Source organism: Trachymyrmex cornetzi, unplaced genomic scaffold (genome assembly GCF_001594075.2).
Source record: "Trachymyrmex cornetzi isolate Tcor2-1 unplaced genomic scaffold, Tcor1.1 scaffold687, whole genome shotgun sequence".
NCBI lineage: Eukaryota > Metazoa > Arthropoda > Insecta > Hymenoptera > Formicidae > Trachymyrmex > Trachymyrmex cornetzi.
In genome coordinates this window covers 846,005-861,188 of record NW_017300011.1, presented here as the reverse complement: position 1 = coordinate 861,188, position 15,184 = coordinate 846,005, and the positions used below count along the sequence as shown (strand labels likewise).

General features: G+C 35.9%; 1 protein-coding gene across 6 annotated transcripts; it reads left to right on the top strand.

The window, feature by feature from the left end:
* The first annotated feature begins 10 nt into the window (after window positions 1-10).
* Syn2 (Syntrophin-like 2) lies at window positions 11-14,505 on the top strand. Of its 6 annotated transcripts, none has more exons than XM_018517431.1 (11): window positions 11-235; window positions 2,125-2,387; window positions 10,487-10,591; window positions 10,721-10,916; window positions 11,758-11,883; window positions 11,975-12,136; window positions 12,556-12,740; window positions 12,847-13,011; window positions 13,112-13,336; window positions 13,422-13,625; window positions 14,021-14,505. In XM_018517431.1, exons 2-11 carry the CDS (start codon window positions 2,325-2,327, stop codon window positions 14,126-14,128), a joined length of 1,539 nt encoding a protein of 512 aa, XP_018372933.1. In that variant the 5' UTR covers window positions 11-235; window positions 2,125-2,324; the 3' UTR covers window positions 14,129-14,505. The 6 variants fall into 6 exon arrangements, with proteins under 6 accessions (XP_018372933.1, XP_018372934.1, XP_018372936.1 ...); XM_018517432.1 differs by having other exon boundaries at window positions 10,718-10,916; window positions 12,847-13,005; XM_018517434.1 differs by having other exon boundaries at window positions 10,718-10,916; window positions 14,216-14,505.
* The last annotated feature ends 679 nt before the right edge of the window (window positions 14,506-15,184 follow it).

The following is a 15,184-nucleotide window of genomic DNA, read 5'->3' as shown; positions in this document are numbered from 1 at the left end:
CGGCCAGCCAGCCAGCCAGTCCGCGCGATAAGTGTGTGCGCCGGTCGACACTGGTCGACACTGGTCGACACTCGCGTCCGCAATTGCCTATCTGGCTCCGCGTCCGCTGATGCCCGCTGAGCTGCCCGGAGGCATCCCGTCGCGTCGCGTCGTGTCGCGTCTTCTCCAGGGACCTCAGGTCGCACGCTCGCTTCGCCCGTCGTCAAGGACAGGCCCAGCCGACCGCGTCGCTTAGGTAGGACTGCGAAACGTTCGAAGGGCAGAGCCGACGGTCTCTCGCTCTGTCCCGCGGTCACCGGGACCAGTTGACTCCCCTCGCGTCGTCCTCGACGTCGTCGTCGTCGTCGGGGCGACGAGTCGCTTGTCTCGAGTCCGGTCGAGGCAGGTCGAGGGATCGAAACCGGCGTTTCCGATTCCGGTGAGTTCGGTAGGACACGCGAGAAACGACCCTGACGGAGCACCGGCACTCCGGAGCGGGTCTTCTCGAGGCAGGACGATGATAGAGGAGCGTGAATTATTTTTTGAAAATTTCCAACGAAATCTGTTGAGAGTGTTTTGCATACTCGGGCATTGACTTCGCGTTTTTATTTCTCTGCGGCTATCCTGCGGAAGGTATATTTCGTCTATTAAACTGGCCGTTTCGCTTTCGTGAGCTCGGCAAGTTGCCAATCGAGGAAGAAGAAGACAGAGAGGCGCGAAAAGCGTCCACGAAAGATGCAAATCTTGTCGCGAATTGAACAGCGATCATGTAACTTTCATGTAGCGAAAAGCGTAGCTTCCCAGCAAACAGGTTGACATTATTCCTCATTTTGATGTCTTAATATGATTTTGACATTAAGTTCGGATCTACAATAAGTGTTTTATGCTTTAAGCCGTAAGAAATTGACCAACTACAGTCGAATAGTTGAGCGAGGAGAATAATTGATTATGATTCGTCCATTCCTTATGGCTTAAGGCTTAAAAATCTATTATAGATCCGGGGCAAGACATTAACATGACATAAAAAAATAATCTTTTAATAATCATTTTGGGGCCATTTTGACTTGAGAATAAGTTTCTGCTTGAGCATAAGTTTTAAGCAAACAAGTTGACGTTATTTGTCATCATTTTGACATTAAAGACGTCAACATGACGTCGAATGGCTCCAAAATGACTACTAAAAGTCGCGCTTATTTCGATCATTTACGATTTATTTTAATCATCATTTTGACGTCGTCGTGATTTGTTCTGCTTAGGTTGTGTCCACGATGCTACCCTCATACATCACACTTCATCCGGAACATTCTAGGAACGTCCTCTGAACGTCTTTAGGACGTCTCGTGAAAGTCTGTGCTGTATGAGTAGAAATCGCTCCGAGATCTCGGACGGAGACAGGATTGATCAGTTGATTGAATCGTTCAAATACAATTTGTTAATTCTTTCTCCATCTGAGACCTCGTAACGATTTCTAGCATCGTGAACGAAAGGCTTAAGAAACGAGATTCCTTCGGAGATTTCGAATTCCCAGATCGGTTCACAGAACACGACGCCGTAGGCTACGAAAGATGCGGTTCCTGTCGTGAACAGAAAAGCAATCATGTAACTTTTATCTTGGAGCAGAACGTGAAAAGTCAAAAGTTTCTTCATTACCTCCCCCCTCCCCCCTCCCCCATACAGACCTTCGAAGGATGTCCTGGAGACATCCAGAAGACGTCTCTACATTAAGGATGCTTCCAGAACGTCCTTGGATAAAAGGCCTGTTTTTTTTCATACCCCAAGACTGAACTTGCACTGTTCTGAAAAGAAAAGGAAGAAAGATGAATCGTGCAAGAAGTTCAGTCCTGGGATATGGAAAAAAAAAACAGACCTATCGTCTGCTGTGTGGCCTTCGATGATAACAATTTTCATTTTTCACGATTCCGCTTTAGGGAAAAAGTTATATGATTATTACTCAGGTAACGTGATTCGTCCAAACTCTCGGGAAGACCACTCTAATTTCAAAGAAGTCGGCACGATGGAGGGCAATCTCCGGAACGATTATCGCGGTCGCGAAGACCGGAAACGCGCCGGTATCAATCCCTCTGAACTCTGTGACCCCTTCAGCGTGGAAGCTATCTAATTCCGTACGGTTTATTTCTCGTGTAGGAAGCCAGTGTGCCATGAAGGCCCGTCGTCGTCGTCGTCGCGAGGAATGACTCGCCGCTAGGAAGTCGTGATAACCACTGTGTAGTGCCTGCTGATGTCAGCGGTGACCACCGCGAGCCTCGTCGCCGAGGCCAGCTGGAGCAGCGGAAGGGATCCTCGAGGATAGGGTGCAGTCACCTCACCGATAGCGCGCGAGAATAATGAGAATCAACGCGACGAAGATGAGCACTCCGATCGAGGAGAAGATTGACCAGAAGCTGAAGGTACGGACGTATACTCGGAGGATTAGAGGAGCCGGGATTAAGTCGCTCTCCATCTCTTCATCTTTCTCCCTTTCTCACACTCCCTATCTCTATCTCTCTCCCTCACTCTCTCCCTCTCGTTGTCCGCTGATCTTCGGTGATCAATAATGTATCCGCACTCGTATTTGCACTTGGCCGCATGCTTCGGATGCAGCACGCGTGCATTAATCCCCGATCAGGGAAGCGTCTCGAGGAAGCGCCGCTCGCTATGCGGCGCAGATGTGCGGCCGGATATTCCCGGATGGCCCCTCGTGTATTCGACGTATCGAACACTTCGTGTCTCGGGGGCGAAATGAATCGAAGCTTCGACTAGGAATTAACTTGACAACTATACTCCCGAAGGATCGGTTCAAGATCCTTCGATCGATAACACTTCTATCCGGTTGAAACCGAATGGGGTTCGTCTAATTTCTATCTTTGCCTTCCGTTCCCTTGGTATTAAGACTCGATATTAAATTCGACGCTGTTATTTCTTTAACTCTCCAGAGTTGAAGATGAATCTATTGAACTCATTCGATTATAAGTCTCTTTATCACAAAATGTGAAGCAATACAATTTTTATATTACATCTGCCAATTTTATTTTTATTAAATTCTTATTAAAATTTATTTATAACAAATTCGATTGGATTCCACTTCAGTGCGCATTGGGTACACACATTAAAGCCGTCGTACACAATTTGACGTAAAAATGTGGGTTTGATGTATCTAAATATGGAAATGAATTAAACCGCGAAATCCTCAATCACTTTATTGTGCCGTTAGGTAAAATTTGTATTTTATAAACCGAAATATTTGTGCACTTCTCTTCTACAATACATTCGAATTAAATCAGTGTACGGTTTTTAATATGCACCAGTGCGCACAGTGGGTACGAATCCATTATTGATATTTCTTCTTTTTTTATACGACATGTACCGTTTTGGTTTCTTAAAATTGATTAAAGCTTTTTATCAATTATTTTAGAAATGAATCTTATAGCATCACACGGAGAGAACATTTTGCTGAAGTATCTAAAAATTTAGTTAAATGCATGTCTGCAGAAAATAATTTTGTTAAACCATTAAAATAATAATCTAGGAAACTCAAGCGTGAGTAATGCTGCAAAAAGTTTTGTCATTCTAGCAACCAGCGTCCTACATAATTAGTTTGATAGTCCAACAAAATTGTTTTTAGATGTATATCTGTGTATCTAGTTAAATTTTTATTTTAATAAAACTATCCTTTCTGTGCAACAACTGTGTTACAGATTATGATTTCAACTCTGAAGAGTTAATATGGATTTCTATGTATTTCTTTATAATATGATTAGGGATGCACTGGATATCAAGAAAGTATCCGGTATTATCCGGCACTTTTTTATTATCCGACCGGATAGTCGGATATCATTAATATCCGGGAATATATCCGGTTGCAATTTGATATCATTAAATTGTTGATTTTTTCTTATACAAATGTTCTAGAAATAAGTATATTTATTGTTACAAAATTACAATCTTTATCTCTAGAAGCCTTCTTTTTTAAAAGACACTTTCTCGAAATCCGGTCGAATATTCGGAAAATGTTGGATATTCATCTCGAAGAAATTGTCTTCTCGGATATCGGATATCCGATGTTACATTCTGTCTGGATATTCGATATCCGGTATCGCGTAATTTTACGATCCGGTACATCCCTAAATATGATATGGTTGTATTAATAATGACGTCGTTAATTTTTCCTATTTTCACATTAAATTTGAGAAAATTTCGAATGTAATATAGTACTATTTGCAGAAGTGTTAATTTCATTTTATCTCGCTCGTTTCTGCCTAGCGTTTTCGGTTTCGTTTATTCACATTTTCATTCAACGTTAATGTACATCGCAGTCACGGTGGCATTTGCCGCTACATGCTATGTTCACGAACGAGGGCCTGGGTGTTTCTGCATACGATAAAAGCGGATGAAAGGTCAAAAGAGCTGTGTATGCGACCGTGGTGCAATTTAGCCGGGTTACGTTGCACGTAACTTTGCGACGGTCTCGTTACCGTCGTTCTCTCGGCGCAGATACACACAGTACGTATGTACTGATGAAGTAACATCATTGGAATTTCCCATAATTAGGTGGACATTTTTAAACCCGTCAATCGTTCGTGTATAGAGATAATTTAAACGGTGCGAGAAGGCGAGCCAGTTTAATTTGCTCATCTTCCAAAATGAAGCATGTGATGACACGTAACGGATTAACTTTTAAAAACGAATTCTTCTTCATTACATAAGTTAGCTGTTATTTCATTTTATATACGCGTAAAAAACGGGACATTTTCTTGTAATTCGAAATGCAAATAAATGAATGGATTTTAACATTTCATCGTATTTTTAGACATTAATCGGATAAGAGGACGCAGACACGCACAACCGAGAGTGTTGTACTTTGGACTTGTGAAAATTTTATGGACCAGTATTATCTCGTCAGTCCTCGGTTGACGCATCTCGCTAATCGCTCCCGTCGCGCTCGTCACGTTCTGATGTCATCCCGATGAAATTCCTGGCGCTACAGGTGCACGAAATGTTTTCCGATCGCACGACATTAACGTTGTTAATCTCCCGTGAAGGACGGATGGCTCGCCGGAAAATAGTGAGGGAGGTCTCGCCGCGTCTCCCTTCTCTACGGTCTCTTATGCGGAATCAATCGTGGCCTCATCAATTTCCTTCTAAATTGTAGTAGCTATACGATATAGATGTAGCGATAGACTGTAGAATCGACGCCAACCAATATTGGTAGAATCGATCCGTGGCCCATTCTCATAAACGTCGGTTAAAGACAAGTTTAGGTTTCTATATCCTCATTTCTAAGAATTCTTTGTTCTTGTAGTTGGATAATTTTTGTTAAATTTGACATATTTTGCGTGTCCCAAACGGTCAACTTAAATTTTTGTATTAATTTAACACAAGATATTAAGTAAAATAAATATTATGTAAAAAATTAACACAAAAAATTTAATACTGACATAGTTTGTAAGCAAATTGTGGAAGCATACTTCTTCAGTTAAAATTAACATTTATGATATATGTATATGTTAAAATAACATATTTTATTTATTTTTTTTAGAATTTACGTTTTAAAATTCATTATTTTTATTTTAATTGTTTACTTATAAATTGTGTTATTTAAAGAATTTATGTTAAATTTAACACATTTCACGTGTCCTAGGCAGTCTACCCAATTTTTTATGTAAAAAATTAACAAAAAAAATTTAATACACTGACAGTTTGCAAGCACATTGTGGAAGCATACTTCTTCAGTTAAAATTAACATTTATAATATGTTAAAACACATTTTATTAATTTATTTTAGAATTTACGTTTTAAAATTCATTATTTTCATATTAATTGTTTACTTACAAATTGTGTTATTTTAACACTCAGAAATGTTGAATATTAATATAATACAAAATGTTTCAGTAACATAAATTCACATTATGTTAAATTAATACTCGGACATTAAAATTCAACACAAAAATTTGAATAAGTCGATTTTAACACGAATACAAAGTTTTTAACTGTATTCACTGGATTGTATTAAAATTCTTCCTTTTATGCGGCTTCAAACTCTAAATATATATTTATTTTATTTTAGATACAACGAGTGTGTATTAGTTAATCCACAAAGAATAAACTTTAAATGTGTATGTAAAGTTGGAGGGAAAATTGGGAGAAATCAGCTTAAATCTTTGCTAACTTTAACGAATGCTCGTACGAGAATTGGCCCCTATGCGTTGAAATTGGCTCTCCGGACGCTTTAATACCGCTGGATTCTACGCTGGGGTTTATGGCCTGGAAAACCCCGAATATAGCGTTTAATTGATGTCTTCGCAGAAGCGAGCCTTATCGTTCGCTTTGATAAACGCTCCCGCATACCGCAAATTGGCAGTTCGGTGTCTGCCGTCCAACACGACTCCGTGGAAAAGATCGATATCTCCTCTTGCCGCCGGTACGAGCAACGCTTAATCACTTTTACGTTAATAACGGAGCAATGTCGTATCGTACTTCTGAATTATAAATTGATACATCCAAAGATATAACGTAACGCCGTGGAGTTTTGTTTTTATTTTCTTGGAAGTATTTTGGGGGGGGGAAGGTTTCATATAAAAGTGAGAATAGTTTGTCACGTCGCAGCAAAGTTCTATATTCTGTGCATTCTATAACGATCGAGTGTTTCATGTTCATTTTGTCATGTGAAAAAGAGAGGAATACAAATGGCACGAACGTCGATCATTTTTGCGCTGCGCATTTTTGGTCATTATAGAAAAGCCTGTCATAACGAGAGCATGCAAAACCCGATAATACTCAGCGCGATGTAAATTTACAGGAAAATGTACGCAACGGAAAACGTGTAACTTCTGTCGAGATTGGAGTCGAACTTTTGCTTCGCCATTAATTTTGCGCAAATAAAATGCAAAATTAACGCGCGCAATTACGCGGCGTATAACTCACGACGAGAGAACATTGTAATAAGATTACAAAAAGAATTGATGATGATATTCAGCCATTATTAAAATGTGAGTTTGAAATGAAAGAACGATTTTACTGAAGTATCTAAAAATTTAGCTAGATACAGATTGGAAAATAATTTTGTTAAATTATCAAAATAATTAGACATAGGAAACGTAAATATGGTGAGCAATGCTGCAAAAAATTTTGACATTCTATACTACGAGAAAAAATTTTGATATTTGTTATTGTAATTAACATATGTTATTATAACTGTGATTATTGCTATTATAATGTTAATAATAATAGTTATAATAATATATATAATAACTATATGTATAGTTCTATCAAGAAATATATATACGAGTAGTTGGCAACCAAGTATTGGATACCATAAAGAATATGATTATATTTACTATAATTTAATTATAATTTATAGTAATTTTCTGGGAGACAATCATATATTAGGTTATGAGTGCAAAAATTTGTGCCCGATTTATTATTCAAAATTCAAACAACTGCTATTTTTGTTAAAAATAAAATAAAATTTAAGTCTTACTCTATCTGAAAATTTAACAATCTGGTTTTTTAAATTGTGATGATTTTGACGGAGTTATGAGCAATCAAAGTCAAAAATATTCTTTTTATTTAATTCGCGACAACTCAGTAACAAAAAATCGTAGGGACATTTTTTAAAAACGATTTTATAGAGAAAACTTTAAGCTTTTACATTAGAAATTCAAAAATTTTTGCAAATTTTTTTTGAACATGTGACAGGCCCACAAAGTGAAGAAAAAATTTCCCGTTTTGTTTAACTCGTAGTTTTCTATATGTAAAAATTACAAAACTCACATAAATTCAAAAAATATAGTAAACTTTTCGAAAATAGAGATTTTAAGCTTTAAAACCCTTTTTTTAAATTTAAATTTTATTTTTAATAAAATTGCAATTGTCTGTATTTTGAATAATAAATCGAATTTTTGCACTCACTAATAAAATATGGTTAAATTACATTGCAACCATTTTGATGATAATAACAACTATAATTATAGTTATTTTTTGTTTCAAATTATATATTTGTTAACAGAATTTACGTATAGAGTTATTATTAACATTAATTAAATTATAACATGTAATTATAGCTACAAATACCAAATATTTTATTGGTTGCTCTTACTGTAACAACCAATTTGAACGTTCAGTTATTTTGATAATCCAATAAAATAACTTTTAGATTTATATTTATCAAAATTTTTAGATCTTCAGCAAAACTATTCTTTCTGTATGTATAGAGTGACATTTGCGAGTGCCTTAAAAATATAAGGTCATAAATATAGTCATGAATATATATAGAATTTGTATTAAAGCTTACGTTAAAATATATTTCACGGATTTCATGAAAATTTATTTCTGTTTGTAGAAACGTTACCGATTTGTTTTTCATAATTCCATACAGCCTCGACGCTTCAGCGTTTCGATAATAATTAATTAGCGTCGGATTAATTGGAACGGACAAATTGTTAACGATGATAAATGACGAATAACGCTGTGAACTCGTTTACTAAAAATATAGCATATATAATTGCGTTAAAATAGATCCGCCGTGTCCCGTTTTGCCGATTTAACAGGGTGAAAATCTCTCTCGTTTATCGGCCATCGTTTCTGATTGTCACTTAATATACATACCATGCCCAATCGACAAGTTTAGCGTCTCTTCGGGACATTCGAGGACCCAATCTAGTGCAATTTTCTTTGACACGAGCGAAATCGATCTCATTCGCCGTAACGCGAAAGCGTATATAGATTTTTAGTTTGCCCTTTTTGCGAATACTTTTAAAATCAGTTTTTCATATGCATGGCATATTAAATTCCCGTGAAATGAATTCGCCCGACGTATATTTTGTATCCCGTTTTCTTTGTATTCCAATTTTTATCTAAAAATGCAACGTCGATTAATGCATAATAATTATTCTGCCTGGTCCTGTAAAAGAAAAAAAAAAAATTGGCAATGTTCGCGACGAGACTATCTCTTCGTCGATATTTTTCGTAGGGACAAATTCGCTTCCCGGATTGATCAAAGAACTCATCAATTATGGATAGCTCGCTGAAATCTGTCAAGTTGCGATATGCCCGCGAACGCTAGCTTCCTTAATCATTTACCTGTTCTTCCTTAGATCACTTATAGCTGTCATCGTCGGGGAAAAGAGTATGACTGGAATTGGATTTGCAGGCGAATAATTTAGAGAGCCTTCGTTCGCGTATTGAGAAAAGGAAAAATCGATTAATTGAACAAAGTCATAGCGAGTCGTCGTTATGCGAAGGAAACTGTCCTCGTGGATATTTGCAAATCACGCGGAGGATGAAACGCGGTTACTGTCGAGCCGCATGGCAAATTGACAAATATGAATTAATTTAAACCGATCTATTGCGGTCTTGCGGGTTAACTGTAGCGTGGGGGTGAATTGTATCGGTTCGCCGGGCGGCAAATGGGAAATAACGTAATAACGATAATGCTGTTTGGACTAATTAAGGCCGATCGTTGCCCAATGAATACAGATATTCCATTAAGAATTTATCGAGATACTTTCTCATGCATAAATGCATCCTCGATTGTACAATGACAGTGCACGGTTTAATCAATCAATATTACCGGAGCTCATTAGTTATCGTTATCATTGTAACACAATGTAACAATATTGTTTCCCCCTTTAATCTTCGAGCTGTACTTCCGCATCGAGTGCATCGTTTCTGAGAATTCTTTAAGATAACTTTTATTTCTTCTCTTTGCAATTCCCCGGGTCTTACTTTTCATATTTCAATTTCCTGTTGCAAATGCAAACTGCTTTGTTGAGTTAATATATAGAAGATTGTTTCTCTCATATTATTTTTAAATGTAAAAATTGTCACAATATTGGATACCTCTAAGAAAATTGTCTTGACTAATTAGTTTGTTGAAAGATGAATATTCAATTAATGAAATTGGTTACAATTTGATATTTACTCAGCAGGAATATCCCGAATATATTATATTATATAGATAACTTACAGAGGTCGCGATATTTTTAGGCTGTAATTTGGACATTTCTGCTGTATGGGTAAAATCAATATAATTTGGACATATCCGTTGTACGTATATAAAGTCAGTTCATATTACTCCCTTCAAAAATGACACAAAAAATTAAATAAATTTAAGCTATTTTTTAACCTGACCGAAAGATTAGCAATTAACAAGAATCAAATGTGATTTTTATCATTTTCGTTTCAATCCTTAAAAAATAATTAATTATTCTTTTTAAGTTATTACGATTTAAAAATCTTTTTTAATTGTGACGATTTTGACAATTTTTAATGAAGTTAATTCACTGATAATTTTTGTGGCTGATAAGATAATGTTTATTTATAACGTTTATTCATATTAACTTGAAAATTGAATTCTTTGAGTTGTATTTCACTTTTAAAATAAGGGAACGATGTCTTCAAAGTCCTTTTAGATATAAGCTTATATTTTTTCTTCAAACATTTCCAACGAATAAAGTGGAAGCAATTTTACGACAGATAGCTTTTGTCAATTTGATTTTATTATCGATAGGTGCGGACGGGGATGGTGACGGTCAGCGATGGAAAGAGCAAACCCGTGCCGATGCGTTTGCACTTGTCTATGGAGGTATTGAAGCTTCAACGGGAGGATCTCGAGGTAGAGTGCCTTTCGATAACCGTGTTATCATCTATTTCCCGAATGAATGATGTTCAATCGTCTCCCACCGGTGCTTTATTGATCACGGGCGATATAAAACGTGTCAAAGACGAGAATACATTTTAGCAGGCAGCGAATCACAATAAGCCACCTCTGGACGCTAAGGAGCGTATGGTGCAAATTACCAGGCAAAAGGTCGGCGGTTTGGGGCTGAGTATAAAGGGTGGAGCGGAACATAAGCTTCCTGTACTCATATCGAGAATTTATAAGGGTCAGGCCGCCGATCAGTGTGGCCAGCTTTTTGTTGGAGACGCAATTATTAAAGGTATTAACGACAAATAATTTTCATGTCAATATACAGGTTGTTATCAAACTTATTACCAGTGCGAGATCATTTTACGTTTTAAATATTATTTAATATATTATTATTTGTCTATGTGTACTGTTATCTTTCTTTTTAATTTTTAATTATTTTTCGTGTATGGACTGAAAAAGGCTTAGTACAGTTGAAATGTTTCCGATTCATTTATAGATAAAAAACTAGTTTAATTCTTTTAACTAGTTAAAACATACAACTAGTTGTATGTTTTAATAAACTAATTTATTTTTAAAGATCCAATAAACGTTGCTCGTGTTTTTTAACCTTTCTAATTACTAGTTTTTATTTTGCTAGTTTTGCTTAGCAAAATTAGTCGAGCTAGATATTTTACGTATTTTAAATTATTATTTGTATTGCTTATTCTATGTATTTAAAATAATGATAAAATATTTCATGATATAAGTAAGATTTTGCATCGTCGTTGTAGTGTATTTTATTTTGCTTTCTGTGCTTAATACTTAAACTATTTTTATCTATAAAATGTTGTAATATCCACTATTAATACTTGTTCCTTATTATTTGTATCGATTAGAGTTACGCGACAGTTGACAGTTTCACGATAGTTGAACGGACCATGTACAGTTAATGAGTATCGATTTCAACTTCTGCTTCTGCCAATGTCCGTATTTATTGAAACGAAAGTTGACTTCAATTTTATTCCACGTAATAATATTTGCAGCGATTAGGATCTACCAGATTCTTTGTTTATAATAATGTTATAAACAATGTTATAAATAATAGAAGAATATTTATTAGATTACGTAATTCGTGTTTTATGATTCTTTAGTGAATGGCGAGTATATCACGGCGTGCAACCATGACGACGCTGTCAATATTTTGAGGAATGCCGGTGATATAGTAGTTCTAACGGTCAAGCATTATCGAGCGGCCAAACCATTTCTACAAAAGAACGGTACTGCATTTTATATTATATATTGTCATAAAAAATAACATATGACAATAGAAGTTCATGCATTCTTCTAATATTTTAATCTTATCAACAGAGAAGGAAGAAAAGCTAGATAATGTTGCCAATGGTACAGCGGAAGACGGATGGATATCGCCTAACAGACAAGGGGGTAGTCCTAGATGTAGCCATAGCCGTCAAAGTTCTAATGCATCTTCCAGTTCAATACAGTATAAAAGATGGGTGGACGTAATTACAGGTAGTTATATGTGTATCAGATATTTAAAATCTTCAAAATCAAATCCTCCTTTTCGTATCTTTATTTCCCATATTTAATGTCACGCATGTGAAACTTTGGATTTTATTTTGTATGCACAGAGTATTTTAAATATTAAAAAAGATTACTGTAATCAATATGTCCATGATGCTAGAAATCGTTCCAAGATCTAGGGTGAAGAAAGATTTGACTAATCGCCTTGGTTGAATTATTCAAATGATCGAATTGTTCAAATATGATTTATTAATTCTTTCTCCGAAGTTGTGGAGTGATTTCTGTTATCCTGAACACAAGACCTGAGATTAACTATAAGAATTTGAAGTAGCCACAATTTAGATGCGGAATATGAAAGTAGGGATTCTTATTTGTAGTACTTAATAATTAATGTGACACTTTTCTAGTTCCATTAATGATGGCATATGTGACGAGATATATATTCGGTACTGACAAACTAAGGAGAAACGCATTCGAAGTGAGAGGACTTAACGGAGCACGTACAGGAGTGATACATTGCGACGACAGTGCTATTCTTAGCCAGTGGTTAAAATATATAACTGATAACATTACGGGATTGACGCATTTACAGGTGATACAAACAATATGACTGTACTATTGCCATGTTTTTCTGCATATAATACTCCGAGTTGTTTTGATAATTAACTATTTGATGCTGAGCTTGAATTCAATTCCAGATGAAATTATACAATCGTAATTTTGGAGTTGGCGAACGCATAGAATACATGGGCTGGGTGAACGAAGCAGTGAGTAATAGTAATCAACCGTGGCAGAGTTATAGACCGAGATTCTTGGCTCTAAAAGGACCAGATCTATTGCTGTTCGAGACACCTCCTGTATGTGTCAGTTCCTTTTATTTCAGTAATGTTGAATTTTTAAAAAGCTATCGATTTATTAATATTATGAAGAATTGAATTAAATCGTTTTTATTGTTGTTTCCAGTGTAATATAGGCGATTGGTCACGCTGCGCGTTGACTTTCAAAGTGTACCAGACGATGTTCCGCGTGATGCGCGAATCAGAGAATGTGGATGAGCGGCAGCATTGCTTCTTGGCGCAGAGTCCTGGAAAACCACCGCGTTACTTGAGCGTTGAGACTAGACAAGAACTTCTGCGGGTCGAGGCGGCGTGGCACACCGCCATTTGTTCAGCTGTTACACATTTGAAGGTCCGTCATGGCACTCGTGATAATTTCTCCAAATTATTTTTATCGTTTATCATTCTCCTCTCACGTCTTTCTTTCCTTGTTGCAGAGTAAAACATTCCCGGTAACTTTCAACAGCAGAAGTGCCGGTCTAACGTTAGAGTGGACTCAAGGATTTACGTTGTCGTATGAAGGAATCGGCGAGATCGCGTGGCGTTACAAGTTTTCTCAATTGAGAGGGTCCAGTGACGACGGTAAAAGTAGACTTAAATTGCACTTCCAAGAGCCGGATAGCATCACTATCGAAACGAAGGTAAATACAAATTTTTTGTGAAACTGAAAGATTTATTGCAACACTGTATATATATATATATATATATATATATATAATCCTATTCATAATTCTTTCAAAAGAAGATTAAATATTATTTCTCGATTGAGAAATTGCTCTTTCAAATTTAGGGGCAAAAATAGATTAACCTTTATAGAAAAGTCACTATGACGCTGAAACAATATCATATTTTTAAGCAAGAAGTATAATGAAATAATGAATAAATAAATCTTACTTAAGGAAAAGATGTAAGATTTTAAAAATAGGACTTCCGTCCATTAAAGGTTAAAGAGAGCAGTGTTGCATTCAATCTTTCAATTTGCTTTCCTTATACGCATAGAGGAATGTGTATTTACGTTTTGCGTACATTTCAACAGGAATTGGAGTGTTCCCAGTTGCAAAACTTGTTGTTCTGTATGCATGCGTTTCTTACCGCGAAGGTAGCCGCGGTAGACCCTACGTTTTTAACGTCGACCACTCCGTAATGAGATGTAATATAAATTTAATAACGTTATTGCCGACGAATCACCAAGTGGATCACTTTTGTGTTCTGTTATCGTTGTACGGATTAGATCGTGCGCTGAAAAGTTGCTGGGAAATGCAAGAAAAGAACGAGGAAGAGGAAGCGACAGAAACTAGTCAATATATCCAAAAGGTATTTTTATCGTTTACATATAAAAATCACCAAGCGGTACTATATACTCTACTCATCCTACCAAAAGCTAATTTCACTAGTATATATATGAATCTAACGGCTATTATCGTATTGTACGCATGTAGGTATAAGAATTCTCGCGAGTTTCTAGAAGCAGCAGTAATGTATTTATGAATGATTGCCCAACTGCGATGTGATTATGTTAACTGCTTTACGTATTTATTCCTTTTTGAATTTTTTGAGTAATACGTAATCTCAAGTACATATGATTACATATAATTTACTTCTACAAATGCATTTTAATTATATTTTAGTAATGCTGTTTCAGCTAGAAATAATATCTCAGTTGCGCTTCTGTTATAATATCGTGTGTCTGAAACCTTAAGCTGATAATTCGAATTTATATATATAGGAATCAACACACAAGTGGGTTCATGATTTTTAAGTTACAATAATAGCGAATAATTTTCTTAGTTGTAACAAATTATTTGTATACTTACATTGTATTGCGTACCATACATATATACAGGTGCCTTAAAAACCATGAACAAGAAGTAGCTAAATTAAAGGAGGCATCAACTTTACGTTTCTCTCGTCAAAGAGAAAAGAATCGTATTATACATTCGTATATTTAGAGTATTTATAAAAAAGAAAGAGTTATTGCATTTCAATACAGACGTTCTAATTTGCCATCTTAAAGAAATGCTTTAAAGAGTATAATTGAATTGAAAGAAAAAAATATTGATTCGTCCATCCGACAAAACGTTAAATAATATAATATATAATTGCTCTACAGCAATAAATTATAATCTATAATTAAACGGCTCACTCAAAAATAACATCGGATATTGAAATAGTTTGTTTATCGATACTGTATTATCGATGG